This window comes from Artemia sp. Qi Xiang Cuo, chromosome 11, assembly GCF_049724085.1.
Source record: "Artemia sp. Qi Xiang Cuo chromosome 11, ASM4972408v1, whole genome shotgun sequence".
Lineage (NCBI taxonomy): Eukaryota > Metazoa > Arthropoda > Branchiopoda > Anostraca > Artemiidae > Artemia > Artemia sp. Qi Xiang Cuo.
The window spans coordinates 38,979,289-38,994,807 of record NC_142804.1 but is presented as its reverse complement, the minus strand read 5'-3'; the positions used below and the strand labels follow the sequence as shown (position 1 = coordinate 38,994,807).

The 15,519-nt window shown below is 37.2% G+C and overlaps 1 protein-coding gene across 4 annotated transcripts in view; it reads right to left on the bottom strand.

Moving 5' to 3' along the window:
• Positions 1–15,519, bottom strand: part of LOC148946962 (neutral amino acid transporter 9-like) — an 82,246-nt gene that overhangs the window by 14,263 nt on the left and 52,464 nt on the right. For 3 of the 4 annotated variants that reach the window (XM_089096764.1, XM_089096767.1, XM_089096766.1), the window contains 2 exons: positions 6,676–6,843; positions 4,771–4,989 (listed from right to left, as the gene is read on the bottom strand). In XM_089096764.1, the coding sequence (XP_088952890.1) occupies positions 4,771–4,989; positions 6,676–6,843 (387 nt within the window). The remainder of the gene's footprint in view (positions 1–4,770; positions 4,990–6,675; positions 6,844–15,519) is intronic. The other variant, XM_089096765.1, reaches the window with a different exon arrangement.

Below are 15,519 nucleotides of genomic sequence, written 5' to 3'. Positions count from 1 at the left end.
ACCATCCCTTCAATAAAAACCTTTAATACCCATTAGGCATAGCTTACAACCCTTAACCCTAATTTCTCGGGTTCTTTTCAGTCCCTAAAGCCATGTAATATGATATTTAGACTATTTTGAATAGAATGGCTATCTCAAAATATCTATTAGACGCGTTTCAGGAAAGAAAAATATGTGCGTAGGGTTGAAGGGGTAGCTGCCCTCTGATCACTTTGACTCAGAAAAAGAACACTAGAGCATCTGATTACCAATCCAATGAGCCCTCTCCGAAGTTAATATGACCCCATTTTCTATAAAAACCATATATGTCCCCAGGGCATAACTTACAACCCTTGCCCTTAGGGCTGGCGGGATTTGTTTTCCTCAAGAGACATATTTCCCAGACCTTTCTGATGGACTGAACAAAATGGCTATATAAATTTGCCATCTGATAACTTTCAACTTATAAAAAAGGCACTAGTCTCTCAATTTTCAATCGAATGAGCCCTTTTTGAAGCAGCTTACGACAAAACTTTCTATAAAAAACCTTATACGACCCAAAGGGATAACTTACAACCCTTGTCTTGAGGACTATGGGGGGAGGGTTGTCATCCTCAAAGACATAATTTCCAGACGTTTCAACTACGTTGAACAAAAAGCCATATCAAAATGTTGATCGGAAATGTTTGGGAAAATGATTGACGTAGGGGGGGGGGCGATTCTCCTTTAGATTACTTTCGACTATTCAAAAGGGCAATATCCCTCTCAATTTCCAATCGAATGAGCCCTTTTTGATGTTTTTACGACAAAACTTTCTATAAACATTACATGCCCCCAGGGTATAACTTACAACCTTAGCCCTGAGGGCTCTGGAGGAGGAGAATTCCATGTTCAAAAACCTAAGTTTTAGATCATTCAACTATGTTCAAAAAAATGAATATATCAGAACGTTGGTTAAATATATTTAGGAAAATAATGGACTTGGGGGGGCATTCGCAATCCGATCACTTTTGACTATTAAGAAGGGCACTAGCCCTTTGAATTTCCAATCGAATGAGCCTTTTTTCAAGTTTCTACAAGAAAGCTTTCAATAAAAACCTTATATGCCCCCAGGGCATAACTTACAACCATAGCCCTCATGGCTCTGGGGGACGTGTCATCCTAAAAGACCTAATATCCAGAGACCTAATTTCCAGAACATTCAACTACGTTGAACAGACTATTTTATCTATCTCAAAATTTTTATTGGATGTGTTTGGGGAAATGGTGGGCGTCAGAGGGGCGTTATTTGCCTTCCGACCACTTTCAACTATTAAAAAGGTTCGAACACTGGAACGTTTTATTTTAGTTATGCTGACTGTAACGTGTTTTATTTAAATTATATTAAAGAATAAACATGCCCAAAATAACGGTGAGAGGGGGTTTCACCCTAATCACTTTCGACTATTAAAAAGGGCACTAGCCCTTTGAATTTCCAATTGAATGAGCTCTCTTTTAAGTTTCTACAACAAAGATTTCAATAAAAACCTTATATGCCCCCAGGGCATAACCTACAACCTTAGCCCTGAGGGCTTTGGGGGAGTGTCATCCTCAAAGACCTAATTTCCAGAACTTTCAACTACGTTGAAGAGAATGGCTATCGGAAAATTTTATTGGATGTGTTTGGGGAAATGGTGGGCGTGAGAGGGGGGTTAGTTGCCCTCCAATGATTTTCGACTATTAAAAAGGACACTAGCCCTCTCAATTTCCAATTAAATGAGCCCCTTTTGAAGTTTCTACGACAACGCTATCTATAAAAACCTTATATGCCCCCAGTGCATAACTTACAACCTCTGCCCTGGGGGCTCTGGGGGGTTTGTCATCCTCAAATACATCATTTCCAGAACTTTCAACTACGTTAAATAAACTGGCTATCTCAAAAATTTCGTTGAATGTGTTTGGGGAAATTGTGGGCGTGAGAGGGGGGTTAGTTGCTCTCCATTTAGTTTTGACGATTAAAATGGGCACCACCCCTTTCAATTTCCAATCCAATGAGCCTCTTCTGAATTTTCTACGACAAAACTTTCTATAAAAACCTTATATGTTCCAGGGCATAACTTACAACCCTTGCCCTGAGGGCTGTGGGTGGTTGTCATCCTCAAAGACCTAATTTCCAGAACTTTTAACTGCTTCAAAAACAATGGCTAACTAAAAATTTTGATTGGAAGTGTTTGGGGACATGGTGTACGTGAAAGGGGGGTTAGTTGCCCTCCAATCACTTTCGACTATACAAAAGGGCATTAGCCCTTTAAATTTTCAATCGAATGAGCCCTTTTTCAAGTTTCTAGGACAAAGCTTTCTATAAAACCTTATATGCCCCCAGGGCATAACTTATAACCCTTGCCCTGAAGGCTCTGAGGGGGTTATGATCCTCAAAGACCTAATTTCCAGAACTTTCAAATACGTTAAACAAAATGGCTATCTCAAATTTTGATTGGATGTGTTTGGATAAATGATGGCCGTGAGAGGGGGGTTAGTTTCCCTCCAATAACTTTCAACTATTAAAAAGGGCACTAGCCATTTCAGTTTCTAATCGAATGAGCCCTTTTTGAAGTTTCTACGACAACGCTTTCTATGAAAACCTTATATGACCCAGGGTATAGCTTACTACCCTTGCCCTGAGGGCTGTGGGTTGTCATCCTCAAATACCTAATTTCCAGAACTTTCAACTACGTTGAACAAAATGGCTATCTTTAAATTTTGATTGGATGTGTTTGGAGAAATGGTGGGCGTGATAGGGGGTTTAGTTGCCCTCCAATCACTCCCAACTATTAAAAAGAGCACTGGCCATTTCAATTTCCAATCCAATGAGCCTTTTTTGAAGTTTTTACTACAGGACTTTCAATAAAAACCTTATATGCCCCTAGGGCATAACTTACAACCCTTGCCCTGAGGGCTGAGGGTGGACTGTTCTCATCAAAACATAATTTCTATCTGGAAATCAACTACGTTAAACAAAATTATTCTCTCAAAATTTTGATTGGATGTGTTTGGGGAAATGGTGGGCGTGGAAGGGGTGTTAGTTGCCTTCCAATCCCTTTCGACTATTAAAAAGGGCACTACCCATTCCAATTTCCAATCGAATGAGCCCTTTTCGAAGTTTCTACGACAACTCCTTCGATACGATGTGCCCTGGTCTAGAAAAAAAAAAATAATAAACAATGCATTGTGCCAACATCGTTCTTTACTTTAGCAGCGCTATTGCGCTGCCTATGATATGGTTTACAATATGAGGATCAGTTATTGCGGTCCATTGCAAATCCAAACTTGGCATTCAGAGGGTAAATTATAGCTGCTGGAGGTGATAACCGTTAGTGCTAACCTGTTCAACTCCGAAGCAACCACAGTAAAAAACTTGATTCTCGACAAAAAAAAAAGTCATCTCTGGAAGTATTTCACACGCTTTTCCTTAGAAATAATATATGCGTGTCGATCCTGAATAGGAAACATTTGCAGAGTACATCCTAGACCTAGGAAATGAAAATTTCCCTGAAAATGACTTCAATGAAATCGAATGACTTCAATGAATTTGGGGAAATGGTGGGCGTGGAAGGGGTGTTAGTTGCTTTCCAATCACTTTTGAATATTAAAAAGGGCACTACCCATTCCAATTTCCAATCGAATGAGCCCTTTTCGAAGTTTCTACAACAACTCCTTCGATACGATGTGCCCTGGTCTAGAAAAAAAAAATAATAAACAATGCATTGTGCCAACATCGTTCTTTACTAAAGCAGCGCTATTGCGCTGCCTATGATATGGTTTACAATATGAGGATCAGTTATTGCGGTCCATTGCAAATCCAAACTTGGCATTCAGAGGGTAAATTATAGCTGCTGGAGGTGATAACCGTTAGTGCTAACCTGTTCAACTCCGAAGCAACCACAGTAAAAAACTTGATTCTCGACAAAAAAAAAGTCATCTCTGGAAGTATTTCACACGCTTTTCCTTAGAAATAAGATATGCGTGTCGATTCTGAATAGGAAACATTTGCAGAGTGCATCCTAAACCTAGGAAATGAAAATTTCCCTGAAAATGACTTCAATGAATTTGGGGAAATGGTGGGCGTGGAAGGGGTGTTAGTTGCTTTCCAATCACTTTTGAATATTAAAAAGGGCACTAGCCATTCCAATTTCCAATCGAATGAGCCCTTTTCGAAGTTTCTACGACAACTCCTTCGATACGATGTGCCCTGGTCTAGAAAAACAATACATTGTGCCAACATCGTTCTTTACTTAGGCTGCGCTATTGCGTTGCCTATGACATGGTTTACAATATATGGATCAGTTATTGCGGTCCACTGCAAATCCAAACTTGGCATTTAGAGGAAAAATTACAGCTGCTGGAGGTGATAACCGTCAGCGCTAACCTGTTCAACTCTGAATCAACCACAGCGAAAAACTTGATTTTTCAATAAAAAAAAAGTCATCTCTGGAAGTATTTCACACACTTTTCCTTAGAAATAAGATATGCGTGTCGATTCTGAATAGGAAAAATTCTCAGAGTACATCCTAGACCTGGGAAATGGAAATCTTTATGAAAATGACTTCCATGAAATCGAATTATCTTGAGATAAGATTTCCAATCGTAATTTAATTGAGGAAGTATTTGGAGACTGCCTTGCGACTCAAGATTATAATGATGTGAAAAAAAGTTGTATGCTGGTATATGAAAACACTAAGAGTAATTTTACGAACAAACAAAAATAGCATTTATAACCTGTGACATGAACACCAGACAAAAAATTAAAGTTACCGAACGCGTTAAACTTCGTAAAAAAGGTTGCAGACTTGAGGCACGTCAACGGTCCCAATATCACAGTCAAATAAATAGGTACAGTGAAATCGATACTCCAGTATGTGGAAAAAGATTCCAAATCAGCATTCAATAGCTTGGACCATCTATCTTCTTGGGACGGATGCGGACAGAGAAGTTGGTCGGTTTCATTTGAGGAGAAATTTCCAACAACGATATCTAAAAAATAAAGCTAATATTTTACCTTTTTATCAAACAATTCGTGTTGACGAAATGCTAGTAAAGAGCTACCTGTGTCAATATTAGCCATGCCCTAAACAAAGAATTTTAGTACCATCACAGACATTAACAGAACCTTTGTATTTTGATGAGTCAAAATAAATAAATTCAATAAAATCTTAGGATAACTTTAAGTTTAAAGGTACTCATCAAAAGCTACTAGCACAAGTAAATTGGTATAAATTCAGAAAAAAAGGGGAACATCCCCACAATTCTTCATGTTTTGATGAAAATGCACCATGAAGCGGTGCATTTTCAATGAAGCATTTCCTTCATGGTGCATTTCCATCGCCAATCTTTCAGCAGAAAATTAGGATGGTATTTTTAGGAAGATAGGAAGGTACCTAGAGCCAATGAGACATTAATACTAAAACACCGTTGAACATTACAGCACAGGAACCAACAGGCTTAAAAATTTCACTATTTTGAATTTTTTTTTTCTCTATCATAAAGAGTGATTTGTAAGTAACAACTGCAAAGCTTGTTCATCTTCAGGGATGAGAGGTACACAACATACTTGTTGTAATTGTCTACCTACTATTCATTTCTGATACATTTTACGGGAAATTTGTACTCGTGCAATTGTTTACGCAACAAATATAAATAATATTGCACCGCAAGGAAGTAGTTTTTCCCTTATTATTCAAGTGTTTATGAGGTAATCAGTTGGTGATAGACACAAAACAAAATTGTTTTTACTATCAAGTACATAGAAAACATGAGCAGTTGTAATGTTTTGAGGTAAAATAGTGTGGCCTTAGCTTGTACGTGCTCCAATGTTAGAAATACCAATAGCGTTAGATTTTGTATTTTGAGGCAAAATAATAAAGCAATAGCTTTTTTACATAGTGTTTTTTTTTAAATAACAACACCGATTGGGTTTCAGGAAATAGAAGATAAAGTTGATTTTTAGAACACGGTGTATTTTGGAGGCAGTTTAAAAGCAGCGTGTCACCATTTCCTTCTTGAAAATCTTCTTGAGTCGCAACATTTTCAAAGTATTGAGGGGTTGACACCTAAGGATTTTGATCACTGCAAAGAAAAAAAAATCAAAGTGTTCCTTCTGCAACATTATTGTCACTGAAGGTGACCAAAAGTTGCTGCAACACTTCACTTCCTCCTAGCAACGTAAATCTAGTTTCAATAAAATTCACTATATTATGTTGTTTTGCTTTAAGCGGGTCAAATAAAGACAGAATATGGTCTTTAAGCGACTCAAATAACTTTATTAACTGGTCAAAATATCTATGCTCCGACGCTACTGCCAAATTGGTTGTGAAGAAGTATCTTCACAGCAAGCTCTTCCTTTAAAAACTTAGGACTAAAAAATACAACTAAATTTTAAAACAGAGAACACAATTCAAGCAAGTAAAGTTGATCTACGAGTCACCAGTCATATCCCAGTAAGTGAATAATGTTATACAGTAAAACGCACAATGATTTAAATGATTTTCAAAATCATGATAAACCAACCCGTTGCATGCTGCCAATCTGTTTTCCTCGTTTAAATTTTGAAGCAGACATGTGTGAAATTATGATTATACAAAAGACAACTATTATTCCGAAAATGAACAGGAAAATGAGAGACAGAAAATAAACAGAAAAACAAAAAAAAAGGTAACGTACCATGAATAACTTTCCCAGTATTGTAAAGAAAATTGCTCATCAGAACCCAGTAGACTATGGAGGCACCAAGAAGGGCGATACCAGAAAATGCAACAGAAGTCCACTCTCCGGCTTTACCAAGTATATGTCGACAAAAATCTGGAAAATCTAGCATTTCAACTGCATCTTCTGAAACATAAAGTCAAAAGAAGACATAACCTATGTATTTAATGATAAATACATAGGTATAATGATATGGTGACAGTATTTAATGTCACCATAAGCATACTTTATGGTGACTTTTATGATACATAAGCAGGACTAAAAAATGAAATATTTGTGACAGGTTTTTGGCTCAAACAATACAGATCTTTATACAAAGACACCTTAATGTCTTACTAAAATAAATGTTATATATTGTTTTAAGTAATCAAATTCTTAACATATATTCCATAGCCTGATTTTGTTTAAAGCAATCCGACTAAATACCAAAGATAAAGAAGCATCGCCTGGGAATGATTTTCTTTCCGAGAAATTACTTATGGGTAATATAGAAATTACTTTTTTTTTTTCTTTCTTTTTTTTAAACACATCTTGTATACAGAATAATTTCTGTTCTTGTGAAGTTTGAATGTTACTATTTACTTTAATTACTATTTTATACAGGATGAAAATTTAACGGAGATACTGTCACTTGAACGGAGCCGTTTAAATTGTAAAAAGGAGGAGTTTCGTTATTTTTGCTATAGTTCCGTATTTATGATAGAATTTAATACTAAGTTTCTCTCTGACTGCATTTACTGACTATATATTCTTTTCTTGTGTAGGCTTGAGTGATGAGTTTTATAACTAGAAGGACGGCTTTGTAGATTAAGCCAGTTTTGTTTAGAGGTAGAAAGTACCCATTCGGTTCAGTCGCTTCCTGGCATTTGACCTGTTAACACCTATGCTGGGTTAAATTTTTGAAACCCGTTTTTGGAAGTTATTATAATCCAAGTTTCAATCATTGACCAGTTTCGAGCTATATAAACTGGATTTATTGTTTGGCTATTATGTCGAGGCCCATGAAATACACATGCCCTGAGTGCAGACTTCGTGCTGCCAGTGGAACAGTGCAGTGCAGTCGGTGTCAGCAGTGGTTTCATCCAAAATGTGCAGGCATTTCTACTGAGAAGAGAAAATAATGTGATGAGTGGTTTTGTTTAAACTGCCAGCCCCCCTGGTCTGTGAATGTGGACCCCGCACCACCGGTAACACCACTGTTTCTACCCCCGGTCGCGCAACCACGCGCTAGGACCAAGTCTGCCACAAAAACTACAACCCCAAAATCAATTTCAAAAAAATCAAGCTTCCCAAATCCCCCCTTGTGTTGACTGTGTTAAACACATCAAACAGCTGGCTGATCTCCGAGCTAACTCCCAGTTAGAGAAGAATTCAGAGCATGAAGTAGCCATTGAAGAGTTGAAAAAACAAGTTGAACTTTTTCTCAATGACCAAAAAATTGGTAACGATATGCTACAGAAACGTGATCTTGAAATTAAAAAATTAAATGAAAATATAAACTCTCATAATTCAGAACGCCTCCTTATGGAAGATGAACTCTGCAGTCTAGAGAGCAATCAGGTGACCCTTAAATTGAAAACCACCAAATTACAAGAGGATTTAAAAAACAACGAAGCAACTATTATCACCCTAGGGAATCAATTATCTGAGTTCAGCAAGTCCAGCATTAATTGCAGAGTATCCCATGAGAGCTTACAAATACCTATGTGTGATGACCTTGAGTTTGTTAATAGTCCAGTGACTTCCGGCTTTTCGCATAAATTATCTGGTGATAATTAACTAAACAAAAAGGTTATGGAGAAGTCATTATCAGACGATGACATTTTTATTATCTTTGAAAAAATTAGTAAAGTGAAGGATAAAAGTGAAATAAATACAAAAATAAGCAGAAAGGAAAATGTAATCTGCAAGCATTTTAATAGTGGTTTCTGCAAGTTCTGCAAACAATGCAAGTTTCTGCATATTTGTAGCCAGTTTATTTCGGGAGTTTGTGTGTCTTATAAGTGTATTTTTGACCATGTTGATCTTTGTTCTGTTTTATCTTGTATTGATAAGTCGTGTACTTTTGCTCATGCCTCTCCAGGATTGGAGCGCAGGTTTAAAACCCAACGTTTTTTAGAGCGACGCCGAAAGTATTCACGACACCCCCCTCCCCTTGTTCGAGTTCCATTCGACTTTCAGTCTTATCCCCCTGCATACCCGTTACAGAGCAGTATTCCACAGGAATCCATCCCTCGAAACAAGCCTCCGCCCCAAGTACTTACGCGTGCCCAGTCAAGCCAACCCCCCACCTCACTTCCCTCACTTTGGATCATCCCCAAACCCCCCCCCCCCTCACTCATATTCCTCCCAAAAATCCAATTCCTTTCGACTCCTTTTGTCTCCGTACGTCCAAAAAGTTACCAGCCGGTTACCAGCTGGCTCCCCTCTCAGACACCCTCCCCCGTCCTTCCCTCCCGCAGCATCCTCTTGCCCCCCCAACCCCCATTTAAAGAACACTCACAATTTGACTTATTCCAAGATCACCAGGAAACCTTTCTCCCTTCCCTTGCACTTTACCCCCCCCTGGCTACCCTACCAGTATGACTCTGGTTTAAGAGTAAGCAGGCAGAACGATCCACAGGTAGCACATCCATGCAGAGTTTCTAAAAATTTAAATAGTGAGATGAATTCCACCGTAGTTCCATCCCAACTTAATAATATTCCCATAATTTGTTCGCTGTCCTCCGTTTCTCTCAAGCCCGGTCCAGTCCCGCCTTTTAATAATGCCTCAAAGCCACACCCTTACCCACAGCACCCTTCTCATAAACTTCAACCCCAAATAACTCCCTCCCGAATTGAAAAAAAAAATCCCAATACCCAAATCGGTTTAAATTTCCAATTTTCCTGCTTACCAATGCTGAGAGCCTGAATTTTGACAAAATTACCGAACTCGAGGGTATCTCTGAAATTCATAAAATTAATATTATTGCTGTGACAGAGGTTCAGTCCCAGAACCCAGATTTCCTTAAAATTAGCAATTATACTCAGTTTATAAAACTTCGCCCGCCCGATCACCCTCTCGGGAAAACAGGGTGTGGTATATTATTTTTTGTCCGAGATAACCTCCAACCTAAACTCATCCCCATCCCAACTTTTCAGATTATGATAAAATTCTATGGCTGAGACTTAGACCGAAAGTACTTCCCCGCCCTTTCAATTTAATTGTAACCGCCGTCTTTTATCATTCCCCTAACCAAAGTATTGACCAGAAACGCAAATTTATACAACAATTTCTTATAAGTGCTGACTTTGTGTTATCAAAGTATCCGAACGCTGGTATTTGCTTACTTGGCGATGCGAATGACCTGAGGATAGACTCTATATGCACCTCTCTTAATATTAAACAACAGGTTAAAATATCTACAACAAAAGGTAACACCTTTCTTGATGTTATTTGTTGAAACCTTAATAATTATTACAACTCCCCACAGGCACTACCATCGATAGGAGACAGTTACCACTGTTGTCTTCTTTTTTCTCCCTCTTCAGCCTTTGAACGTTTTTTTATTACGTCCATTGGGGTTTGCCGTCCCCTCAGTGACACAGGACTTTTTTCTTTTGGATCATGGCTGACCAGTGAAAGTTGGTCAGACCTTTATAATTATAATAACCTTGATGACAAAATTTTGATTTTTCACAAAAAACTAATTGATTCCTACTCATTATGTTTCCCAGAAAAAAAATCAGAAAGTGCTCCAGTGATAAACCTTACATAAATAATCACATAAAAATATTAATCCGCACGAAAATAAGCTTATTTAAGAGGGGTAATTTAGCAGAAGCAAATAAGTTATGAAAGGAATTAAAAAGTCAAATTAGAAAAGCTGCCCAAGCCTATTATAAAAATAAAATTAAATACTTGCGCCATGATAAACCAAAGAACTGGTACTCTGAAATAAAAAAACTTACCAGCAAGAGTCAAGAATAACTAAATTTTAATATAAATGAACCTCCAAATACCACAGCTAATAACCTCAATAAGTTTCTGGCTTCTATTGTCCAGAGTCTCCCACCACTATCTTACAAATTTCTAGATATTCTTGATCCTTTCTCACTCCCACACAACTTTTTATTTGATCTGGTAAAAAAAATTGAAAAAATAAAACGATCAACCATTAGCTCGTTACATATACTGGTTCATCAGATTGAATCTGTCTGTGAATACCTGTCAAAACCCCTATCAAACCGGTTTAATAGAATTACCAAATCTGGACAGTTCCCTCAATTTTGGAAACAAGGCTTTATTACCCCAATCAAAAAGAAAAATGGGAAGCCTGGTTTTGATGGCATTCGTCCTATTACCCTCACCTCGATTTTTTCGAAATTGTATGAAAGTTTTCTCGCAGACTGGCTTAAGATGAAAGTCCTCCCCCTCATTGATCTTAGACATTTTGGTAATCTCAAATCCACGTCAACCTCTCATTACCTGATCCATCTTGTTGATACCATGGGTAAACTACTTGAAAAACCTAACACTTGGCTTAATCTGATTTCTATTGATCTTCAAAATGCCTTTGATTTGATTAACCACAATTTACTCATAGATAAACTTATAAATGAATTCCACATTGAAACTTTCGTTGTTCAGCTCGTTGCCTCTTTTCTTTCTAATAGATCTCAAGCAGTTAAATATCTAACTTGTTTCTCAGATCATCTCCCCATATTTAATGGCATTCCTCAGGAGACTATTCTAGGCCCTCTCCTTTTTTCTCTTATGATTAATAGCCTTTCAACCCTTTATTAAATTATATTGAAATTTTTAAATGACTTGACAGTCTTAGAGACAATCCATAAAAACATGTTTAGAAAGCCTATGGACATAGTCCAAGACATTGCCTGTTAGGCCTCTTCCCTTGACACGGGAGTAAACCCGTGCAGATATGAAACAGTCTCAGTAAGTCTCCTTAAATTACCTCTCTTTTTCTTGCTCCTATTCCTCCTGAAACCTCTGTCACATCTCTTGAACGCATTGGCGTTATTATTTCTTCCAATTTGAAATGGAATGCCCATATAAACGATGTCCTACGACAGGTAAACTTCACGATTTCATTCCTTAAAGTTTTAAGTAAATTCATTTTCTCCCATTCACATTTACTGCAATTAAATATTTCTTTTGTGGGTCCCATATTAGAGTACGTTTGTCCTGTGTGGCATCCTGGCCTCTCTAATGAAGCTACACAAAAAATTGAAAATGTCCAAAAGAGAGCTCTAAGAATTATTTTTAAAGAGGGCATGATACCATATTTGCATTTGTTAAATATTTCAAACCTAGAGACCCTCGAGAGACGAAGAAATAATTTGTGCCTCCGTTCTGGTAAGTTGGCACTTTTGACCCCCGTACTGCGTCCCTTTTCCCTGATTACCATGTAACTGATAGAAATCGTCCTCCACGAACTGTGTCCCAGCCTATCCCCACCTTATCTCCCATTCTTTGTACTACCTTGCGGTATAAGAAATCTTTTATCCCTTTTTTTACTGACATAATAGTGGTTAATTTGTATATAAATTTTGACTTTTCTCTTATATATTAAAAGAAACAGCTCGTTTTCTTTATACTCTTTTTTTGTTCCCTATCCCCTTTTTATGTTGTTTTTTAAACATTTGTTAATGTGTATATTATTGATTTTTTCAGTTTTATCCGTTTTTATCTTTTTAACTAGTTGCCATTTTGCAGTTTTTAATAGAAGTGACAAAGGAATCATATAGCATTCCGATATTTAATTATTTATTTATTTTTATTTTTTTTGCATTGGTTGCCAATTTTTTAGTTGTTGTGCTTTTGTTATGATTTTCTTGCTTGTTTGTTTTTTTTGTGGACTTCGAAATTCGAATTCGGCCCATTCAGGGCTTGTGATAGAAATTTCTCGAAATAAATATATCTTATATCTTATGTACCCTTAAGGTACCTCTTCAAACCAGCTCCAAATTTGGCAGCCTGAGGTGGCGATTTGTGGCAATTCGAAGTGCAAGTTTTCGCAGGGACAGGTTTCCTAGGCTATTAAAACAGCCTGTGGTCGTAATCGGTATAGATTATTTCTCATCAGGAGTGGAGTGTACGCCCATCAGTAATACAGTTGTCCCCCCCGCCCCCAACATCTTAACAGTTCCTATTAACGTTTTCCAATACAACACACCAACGACAAACAAACGCGGAATATTCAGACGACCAACAAGAGATGACAGCCCAAACTGGATACTTGAACACCAATTTTGGGAAACACTTAAAGTCCACATGGAACAGTACACCAAAGCATGTCATCCCTTATGACGCGTCTTCTGGTTCCTTTAAAAGGAGAAAGCAAAACTCTAAATAAAACAAAATCTAACTAGCGGCATTAGGAGCCTGGTACCATGAAGAATGCCAAGGAAAATATATTTAGAACTGAGCTTTTTAAGGAGTAGATTTAGTCTCTATTCCTAAAGTTTCCGTATTTAGTGTCTATTATTAATATTTCTATTCCCTCTTCCATCTTCTTAAGAATAAATGATATGCAATTGTAGCCAAGTTTTTATTCTACTGTTACTATTTAAAACTCGCCACACGGTAAAGCCAATTGAAACATACTGCCTTTCCGTATCTCTAAGAAAAAAGAAAAAGAAAATTGAACCCGTCATCTTTCGGCTTAGATGAAAGTTATGTATGGCGAACAAATTGTATAATTTATCCATATTTGTCAGTTTTGAAATTTAAATCTCTGTCCTGTTTCTCTTTTTTTTTGCTGATGACGAACACTGGTTAAATTTTTGAAATATCTCATAGAGAATTCAATTTTGCTTTTTCACTGTTTTCAAATAAAATTGCCCTTATTTGGATTTTTCCTCCCTTTGTATTAACCACCGATTCAACCTCTAGGTTTGCTCTTCTTCTAAAAAATGACCAAAGATTTTAACTTATTTTCTAAAATGTTACCCCACCCGAATCTTATGCACTCTGATTTTCATTCCCCCCCCTTGTAAGCTATTTAATTAAACACTTCCCAAAATTCTTTTTTAAGGGTTCTGAGAACAAATCCTACGCCATGAAGTCAACTTTTATTTTTCATAGTGCAGTGAAGATATTAAAAGTAGAATAGCCAAGACCCAGGGTGTTTTTTCACAGTCGAAAAAAGATTGGAAAAATAGGAAGATAAGTCTGCGAACCATGAATAGAATACTTCAAGTTACAGTGATGACATTTTGTCAAATATGGTTCTGAAGTGTCGGTGCTTCGAAAAACGGAGGATGGATGATTTCAAGAGAAATTGCCTACGGATTGTTTTGGGTATCCGACTGACTGACCGTATCTCAAACAGTAAGCTATACGAAAAACTTGGTTCAATCCCACTTTCTACTTGACTTTGACTTTATTTAACATAATAAACAAAAATATAAACCATTTCAAGCATATATCACTACGCTAGAATGAGAGAAAGATTGAGATGGCTAAGACACGTTCTGCAAATAAAGGAGGACAGACAGATTGCCAAGGATCGTCCATGTCGGTGGACCGTCTAGGGCCAAACAAAAATCAGGTCGTCTCCGAATGGGTTGAGAGATGTCGTAGCGAAAAATTTAAGGGAAATGGAAACTTCTTAAGAGTGTAAAAAGGGAGGCTTTGGACAGACTGGGATGGAGGAAAAGCGTGCGTAGGTAAGTTGGCCTCAGGCAGCTTGGTGCTGCAGTAAGTTGTTAGCAGTAGTAGTAGTAGTTGGTCTCAGACTTCTTCATTCTTAAAGGATGGTATTTGGTACTAGCTATACTTCGTGTATTCATACAAAACTATATAAACGTAAACGTATATTTAGAACAGGGATAACTTTAAAGAAGGTCAACCTGACTTGTCTATGATAACGTATCACTCAAAAGTTCCAACTAGTTAACTCCAACTATCTTGTTCAGTGTCACAGGACCCCATTGGATTTTAATTTGCACACTCAAATAATACTCTCGAAGAGTCCGCAGATTTTTTTTTGATTTTTTTTTTGGGGGGGGGGGGGTACAAAAGGATTTTTTTCGGGGTGGCTTACAATAAAACTTTAAAATACGCATCAAAACTTGTTAAAATTCATTTTTGTTACGTTTTCTTATGAGTCGAACAAACATTTCGGGAAAGGGGGTTCAAACTTCCTACACCCTCTGTATACGGCCTTGGACCGAAGCATTGATCAGAGGTCCTGTCCTGTGCGTCATCAGTATCTCGGGAGGATTTTTATCTTCTTCTTTTTTTATAGCAATTTTGCGTAAAAGCTGTTGGTTGTTTTTTGGCAAGTTCATGATGGTTCACTCACTGTGCTAAAATATTTTCTTAAGGCAGTTGAAAATAGCATACGGTCTAACGGATGCGTCGGGCAAAATCGATGTAAGCAAATTTGTATCTTTGATGCATCTCTTACAGGTAAGCTATCTAATGTTAAAAACAGAAAAAAATGCAGCAATGCAAACCTTGGGACAGACACCAGTTCTCAGTAGAAACCTACCGTTATTACAGCAAAGATGGTGCATCTGAACAAACCCTGAGCAATCACAAAAAAGAATAAATTAAAATTTTCCATAATAATTATGCATTTCCTTCACTTCTTTTTAAATATTTAGTGATTTAGTTAGTGGGTGGCTCAACTGATCATGGATCAGAGTAAATAAATTGAATACAAAAATGTAATCTGAATCCCATTTATTGCAATAGGTATAAACATTTGAGTGATCAAAAATTTGTTTCGTAAAATCTCATTTGCATTTTGTTAAGAATGTCAAATAAAGAATGTCATATATATATATATATAT